Source organism: Salminus brasiliensis, chromosome 5 (genome assembly GCF_030463535.1).
Source record: "Salminus brasiliensis chromosome 5, fSalBra1.hap2, whole genome shotgun sequence".
Lineage (NCBI taxonomy): Eukaryota > Metazoa > Chordata > Actinopteri > Characiformes > Bryconidae > Salminus > Salminus brasiliensis.
In genome coordinates, this window is record NC_132882.1 from 6,092,585 (window position 1) to 6,100,820 (window position 8,236).

General features: G+C 44.9%; 1 protein-coding gene across 1 annotated transcript; it reads left to right on the forward strand.

Moving 5' to 3' along the window:
• The first annotated feature begins 1,824 nt into the window (after positions 1-1,824).
• chst2b (carbohydrate (N-acetylglucosamine-6-O) sulfotransferase 2b) lies at positions 1,825-4,857 on the forward strand. The gene has a single exon (XM_072679318.1). The coding sequence runs from the start codon at positions 2,492-2,494 to the stop codon at positions 3,884-3,886; it is 1,395 nt and encodes a 464-aa protein (XP_072535419.1). The 5' UTR covers positions 1,825-2,491; the 3' UTR covers positions 3,887-4,857.
• The last annotated feature ends 3,379 nt before the right edge of the window (positions 4,858-8,236 follow it).

Consider the following 8,236-nt stretch of genomic DNA (forward strand, 5'->3'; position numbering starts at 1 on the left):
TCCTGTAGCGGGAACAGGCTCTAAATATTAAGTAGGGGTAGTGTTGCTATGGTTACAGGGCCTAATGACAAACCGGTTCCTTAGATTCCTGTAGAGGAAACAGGCTCTAAATATTAAGGATGGATAGTGTTGCTAAGGTTACAGGGCCTAATGACAAACCGGTTCCTTAGATTCCTGTAAAGGGAACAGGCTCTAAATATTAAGGATGGATAGTGTTGCTAGGGTTACAGGGCCTAATGACAAACCGGTTCCTTAGATTCCTGTAAAGGGAACAGGCTCTAAATATTAAGGATGGATAATGTTGCTAGGGTTACAGGGCCTAATGACAAACCGGTTCCTTAGATTCCTGTAAAGAGAACAGGCTCTAAAAATAAGGATGGATAGTGTTGCTAAGGTTACAGGGCCTACTTAGAAACCGGTTCCTTAGATTCCTGTAAAGAGAACAGGCTCTAAAAATAAGGATGGATAGTGTTGCTAAGGTTACAGGGCCTACTTAGAAACCGGTTCCTTAGATTCCTGTAAAGAGAACAGGCTCTAAATATTAAGGATGGATAATGTTGCTATGGTTACAGGGCCTAATGACAAACCGGTTCCTTAGATTCCTGTAAAGGGAACAGGCTCTAAATATTAAGGATGGATAATGTTGCTAGGGTTACAGGGCCTAATGACAAACCGGTTCCTTAGATTCCTGTAAAGAGAACAGGCTCTAAAAATAAGGATGGATAGTGTTGCTAAGGTTACAGGGCCTACTTAGAAACCGGTTCCTTAGATTCCTGTAGCGGGAACAGGCTCTAAATATTAAGGAGGTGTAGTGTTGCTATGGTTACAGGGCCTAAAGAGGAATCAATTCCTTGGGTTCTTGAAAAGGGAAGAGATCTCAATAGTCAGGATGGATAGTGTTGCTAAGGTTACAGGGTCTAATGAGAAACCGGTTCCTTAGATTTCTGTAAAGAGAACAGGCTCTAAATATTAAGGATGGATAGTGTTGCTATGGTTACAGGGCCTAATGAGAAACCGGTTCCTTAGATTCCTGTAAAGAGAACAGGCTCTAAATATTAAGGATGGATAGTGTTGCTACGGTTACAGAGCCTAAAGAGGAACCAGTTTTTTGGGTTCTAGTAAAAAGGGCTGACCAGGTTACATTAATCTGGATATTTATATTATTCTGCACTGGATCTTTAGGTTGACGTGAAGTAAACAGAATCTAAATATTCAGGATGAATGTGACCTGGTCCGAAATCCTGTTCACTTTACAAGTAAAAAAAAAAAAAACCAAAACACCTCGTGGTTAGGCCCTGTAACCATAGCAACACTGTAACCACCAAATATATAAACAAAAAATCTGGTTACGACCTTAATTTATTAACTAAATGTTTAAAACGATTTTAAATAATATTACACTCATTTTAAACTGAGAGAAAAATTAAAAAAGCTCCCAAAGCACAAAACAGTATTATCTAGCTAAATATGGCACCGTTTCCCCTTTGTTTCCCTCCTCTTTGTTTCCTTTTCGCTCATTTTTACACTAATACTTAATCCTGACACAACTCTTACATGCACAGCAGGGTGGCGTGTGGGCATATTCACTCTTGCTACGTGTTGAAAAATTAATAAATGAATAATAATAATAATAATAATTCAGATAAATAAACTAGATAAAACCCCCCAGCATCACTGACACGCCGCTGAGGAAAAAAAACACACAGGGCGATGGACAGACACCGCCGCCAGCCAATAGCGTTACGCGATGTGAACGCGAACTCCGGATCCGGCCAATCGGTTGCAAGCGTGGGCGGGCCTTCAGCGAGAGGGAGCGAGAGCCTGAATCAGTTCCGCCCAGTAGTTTGAAAACACAACGGCACATCAGCACCGGAGGACGCGGCCGTGTGGAGCTCGGCGACGGGGAGCTGAGGGAGCTGGAGGAGCCGGGGAACTTTCTCTCAGTCACGTTAGACTTAGAGGGGGGTGTTATCGTCTCCGCTCGTATTCCAGAGTCCTGGCTGAAGGCTGGCGTTGGCGTGAGGACCTCCATGGCGCTCGGACGGCGCACAGGCGTCTGTTTTTAACGTCTAAGAAGCTGAAAAACTGGCCTTTCCCGGCCGTGTGTGGCGGTTCTCGCTGGAAGGTGGGTGTTTTAACGATTTTAGTGCGGGATGGCGCAGTGCAGTAAGGGCACATCGGCGCTGCACTGTTTTTTTGGGGTTGCCACTGTGATGAGGCTTGCATGACTGTTACCTAATCGAGAGGAGAGCTGCTGCTGCTGCTGCTGCCACCACCAACACCAACACCACCACCATCATCATCATCATCATCATCACCACCACCTCCACCTCCACCTCCACTGCTGCTGCAGCAGCTGCATAGATGTAGGCCACTCCGCATCAGGACGTAGCTGCCTCCGCTGCTGGTTCCCCTCTGCACTGGTGTCCAACCTGACCTGCAGCTGGATCTGAGTGGTCCAAGGCCGCTCTCTCCCCTCCTGCTGCCACCCATGAGAGACAAACAGTTCCAGCAACTAAAACCGGCTGCGCCTCGGGAGACGGACGGCGACTATGGCAGGAGACTCAAAACGTACCAGAACCACTCCAAAATAATCGCCCAGCCCGGGATCGTGATGAAAGTGCTGCGGAGGAAGAGGATGATTTTGTTCATAGCGTATTTTCTGCTGCTGGTCTTGACTATGTTGAACTTGGCCAACTACAGGTGGAGCAAAGAGCCTCAGCAGTGCAGCCACCAGACCCGGAGCACGGTCTACCAGGGCAGGTCGGACATCCGCTTCCTCTACAGGCCCTCCTTGGCCAAGAAGCGGCAGCTCGTGTACGTCCTGACCACGTGGCGGTCGGGGTCGTCCTTCTTCGGCGAGCTTTTCAACCAAAACCCGGAGGTGTTCTTCCTCTACGAGCCCATGTGGCACATATGGCAGAAGCTGTACCCCGGCGATGCCGTCTCGCTGCAGGGGGCAGCCCGGGACATGCTGAGCTCCCTGTACCGTTGTGACCTATCGGTGTTCCAGCTGTATAACAGCCCCGGGGGCAAGAACTTTACCTCCCTCGGCCTGTTCGGGGCCACCCTGAACAAGGTGATCTGCTCGTACCCCCTGTGCTCCGCCTACCGCAAGGAGGTGGTGGGCATGGTGGACGACAAGGTGTGTAAAAAGTGCCCGCCGCAGAGTCTGCGGATGCTGGAGGAGGAGTGCCTGAAGTACAACACCATCGTCATCAAAGGGGTGCGCATTTTGGACGTCAATGTTTTGGCGCCTCTCATGGAAGACCCCTCGCTGGACCTCAAGGTGATCCATCTGGTGCGGGACCCAAGGGCCGTGGCGAATTCCAGGATCAAATCCAGGCACGGTTTGATCCGGGAGAACCTGCAGGTGGTCCGGAGCCGGGACCCCAAACTCAGGCGGATACCGTTCGTAGACGCCGGGCACAAGATGAGCAAAAAGGACGGGGCGGACTATCACTCGATCGGAGCCATGGAGGTGATTTGCGACAGGACCCACAGGAGCTTGCGGACGGCGCTGAACCCGCCCGCCTGGCTGAAGGGCAAGTACCTGGCCGTCCGCTACGAGGACCTGGTGGAGAACCCCGTCAAAGTTCTGCGGCACGTCTACCGCTTCGTCAACCTCAGCGCCAACCACGACATCGAGTCCTTCGCCCTCAACATGACCAACGGCACAAACTCCTCCTCGAAGCCATTCATCGTGTCGTCCAGGAACGCCACCCAGGCTGCCAGCGCTTGGAGGACGCTCCTGAGCATCCAGCAGATCAAACAAGTGGAGGACTACTGCCACCAGGCCATGGGCGTGCTGGGCTACGAGCGTGTACGAACAGCCACTGAGGCCAAAGACTTGAGCAAATCCTTACTGACTGCCTCCAAACTGTGACGCCAGCCTCTCACCAAAGACTTCTGAGCTCGAAAGCGAAAAAGCCGTAATGCCAGTGTGAATGGTTTCAGTGTAGCTCGGTAGCTGTGGAATCCAGGCTTTATGTTTCAGTGTTTTATGGAGGGATTTGATATCCCTCATAGGAATGTACTTTATTTCGTGGTAATTTAACGCTACCACAGCTTTTATAACTGGATTATGGATGTTTGACAAACCGTCTACAAGAAAAAAACCACGACTTGAATATGAGATGAGTCTTGATATTGTACAAATCACGTGTCTTGCATCTCGACAACACTTCAGAATGGATGTTTCTAGGGTTCCTTTGAATGTTTCAGACCCCTCCGTTAATTTGAGTTTGCTCACTTTGCAAATTGTGAATGGAAAATACTGACAACCAAGACGTAAAGTGAATGAGAACTCTCTTCTCCAAGCAGGTGATGCTGTTTAGCTAGTGCAGGATCCTCTCAGAGACAATCATTAAAGTGCTCTGTAATGCTTTTCCCGTTTCTGCTGCTCCTTTGACCTGCCTGATAGTTTGTCGTGGTCAGTCTGCAACGCTGGGGGGTGCTTTGACCTCTTCCTTGTTCTCTCTGCTAGTTCAGACTCCTCACTGGCTTGTGTGGCTTGTTTGAGGTTTTTCAGTCTTTTTCTGTTTTCCTGCCATTTTCACTCGAACGTATTTATGGAGCGATCATTATGGCCAGTCAGTCTGTTGAAGAATGGCTTGTGAACTGTGACCCAGCAGAATGGGTTCTCTACAGTGCCGAGAAGGTTCTGTGACATGTTGCAGAATGCAGAAAAGGGTGTCTTGGCTTAAATCTGGCACATATCTAATATTTCTCATTTTGAGATGAAGAATATCACCTTTTCCCCAGACTTAATTAAGTTATACGAGTTTTTTTCCATTGGCAGATAATCATGCTTGTTCCTAAAAGCCTTATTTCTAAAAATAAACCATGACAAAATGATCTGCATTATTTATTAAAGATAAATAATGATAAACACGCTTATATTTCTGTTTTTAAAAGTCTAAAATATGTTAAACAGTTTTCTTGCAGCAGGCTCAAAATAATAAACACTAGATGTTAAAACTAGATGGTTCAGTGTAGAACCTTAATTAAAGGAACTATTAGTCAGTGTAGATCCGGTTCTCTATCCTGTAGAACGTCATTTTGGGGCTTTTCCTGCTTAAGCACACCTGATTCAACTCACCTGGTAATGTGTGCTTTACTCAGGCTCTTGGTTCCTCATTTAACAAGGCGAGGAACCATTTAAACACCAGAATTATTATTTGGATTTGTGGTTTTCATATTGGCACTGTCATGCAAATGCCTTGGATCTCCAAAATAGCAACTTCACAGGAGCAGGGAAAAAAACTTCTTAACTTTCAATGGAAGTCAATGGAAATATGTTTAATTCCAAGTAATTTTGGAGCATTTCTATTGGTCTGTTCGTCATGAAATTGTGACACAATGTAAAGAACAACTGTCAGATTTATAATTTTAAAAAGAGAAAAAAGACAAACGGCATGGAGTTACAAGGCTTTTGCATGACAAGCCCCTAGACTTCCCCCCTCCTCCTCCCTCTACTGAACAGTGTATTGGGCTTTAACACTCTTCTCTCTCCTGCTCTCCTGTCTTTCTCTTTCTCTCTGTCTCTCGTCCATTTCTCATGCGCGTACACAAACCAGCTCCCGCACTGCATTTCAGCTGCTTTCTGCAGATCTCAAGTGATTGTAAGTGGCGAGCTGGACTTGAATGCTCCCTTTTATTTGTGCGAGTTTTGTGGAACATGTGGAGAATGTGTGTGAGTGTGAGTGTGAGTGTGTGTGCTGTCTGAGATATCAGAAATAAATAGCTTGGCTTGTTTTAGAGCACAGAAGTGCTGTGTGTGTTGTGTGCATGGCCCTGTCGCAACAATTGGCTTGTGCATCCAGTGCAGATTAAATGGTCTTGTGAGGCTGGAAAGTTCAGCGTCTGCATGCACAAGTTTTTTGGGGGTTTATTTTAAGCGAAAACAACTCATTTAGTGGTTCCAGCAGAAAACACGCAGAACTGGAGGCTGGAAAGACGACTGGTTTGCCTACTTTTCCAGTTGGACGCCAAAATATCTAATATTTCACTTATTTATAAGATTTATAAGAATATTATATAAGATAAACAATGATTAGCAACTTCTTACCAGACTTGTTTTAAGTCATTTATGTAGTTAAGAGTCTAATTTCTATAGCAGGTAATTTTCTCATTTTAAAAAGCATTACTAAAAAATATATATGAAAATAATAATAATAATAATAATATAAAATAGTCTATATCACCCCCTGTAGATAAAAATTAGTTAAACTATATTATTTTAGGGTTAAGGGTGTGTTTCTACTTGTCAGCTCTATTTAGTGTGGTTCATTAGAGTAAGTGTGAACTCTCTTCTGCACCAAACAAGTAAGCCTAGACCTCCTGAGCAGGTAAGGAGGGTCTCGGCCCGCTTGTTTCTAAGGGGCGTTACGAACAGTACGAACCGAAATCATCTAAATGAAGCCAAAAGCAGAGAGCTAGTGGGTTCACTCCTGCCCGCGAAATCTAGAACCAACCCCACCCACTCGCTCCACCAACTCCATGCCGTCCGCATCCACCCAGACCTGCCCGAAGTCTGACGCTTTAGTTAGTTTAGCGGGGCTGTGTCCCAAACCACACCCTACCACACTACTACACAGGGTTTCCACACTAGCCATCATTAGTAGCTGCCTCAGTAAAGTAAAGGCGTGTGTGGGTTGGGGTGCAGCCACAGTAACCTTCAGTTTTACAGATTGTACAAATTAGCATGTGTACGTTATCAGACCTCTATTCCCCCCTTTTGATTGAAGTGGCAGATATGTCTGCATGAACGCAAAGCAAACCTGGACTGAAATCTAACCGTGGATCATGTTCTGGCTTGGCCTGGACCAAAGGATCTGAACTACACCCGAAAAAACACCCCGAAAAAACACAGGTCTGGAAATAAGTTCAGTCTGACAGCTTTTTTACAGTGTTCTCAAAATGATTAGATCAGAGGTCTCAAATCTGGACCTTCAGTCCAGTTTCTGACCCCGTGTGACACTTCATGGCTAATCCAAGGTTTTTTGGTGCAGAAACTCAAGGTCCAGATTTGATGACCTCTGCATTAGATATTTAACAGACTGGATGGTTTCAGTGTAGAACCTTTTTGAAGGCCTACGTCAGGTTCTCCAACATGTAGAACATCAATGGGACGGTTTGGGTTTTTTCCTGCTTTAGCACACCTGATTAAACTCACCTGCTTATCTCCAGGTTTAGTCGGTGTGTGTTGGAGCAGGGAAATCTACTCAGCAAACTGTGCTGGACTTGCCTGGCCAATAGCCAATGGCCTCACCCCTGATGTAGAAGAACCAACCAACTAGGCAGAGAACAATTGATACATTAAAATTTTCATTTTTTTATTTGCTTGGTTCCATATCATCACTCACAAACCCCAAACCAGTAAAACTGAAACCTGAGGATTATTATATTATTAATATTTATAATCTTTAAAGCATCCACTAATATTGCCATTGGCACTGCTTATATACTGTGCCCTTCTGGAGGCTTATTGAGCAGTAGAATGTGGTTACTGGTACTAAACTGCTTAATGACGCTTCTGTGTGGCTTTAACAGAGGAAATCAGGCTCTGCCAACATTGTAGTGTCTATAATTACATTAATAACTGAAGAATACGGCATTTTCCAGAGTAAACCTGCTGTAAAACAGGACATCATTACTGTAAACTTGTCAAATATGTACCATATGCTGTTTTCCACTAGCTATCGTATGAAAACATGAGCTCGCTGTGAGATAAAGTTATCTTTGGCTGGCCTTATGCAGCAGTGCACAGCTGTCAGTACTGTCCTTTGGGGGGAAGGAGGGGCGGGGGGTCATTTTCACATTGCTAATTATAAGGGTAATGTCAGGGGAAGGCACTGTATAACCAACACCATTCCCTAACATGGCTGTTCTGATGTTTCTGTAACCTCAAAACCTTGTTATGAGATTAACCCTTTAAATGAAACGGCTTCTTTTTCAGTTATTAAACCTTAGAAACTGAGGAGTGTTGAGGACCAAAAAACAAAAGTATGCTGTTTTATTGTGTAATATGCAAATTCTGAGGTTTTAGCCCATCCCACATCTGAGTGTATGGTGATGGATATTCTTCACACACACACACACACACACACATATATATATATATAAAATGGAAATATTAGATATTTAGAACAAAACCATTGTTGTATAGTTGGTTCCAGAACTGTCAGTTTTATATATAGTTATATATATATATATAATCTTATATATTATATAA

Bases quoted from the DNA above. Each gene is read 5' to 3' on its own strand.
- chst2b (XM_072679318.1), top strand. From the start codon at position 2,492: ATGAGAGACAAACAGTTCCAGCAACTAAAACCGGCTGCGCCTCGGGAG.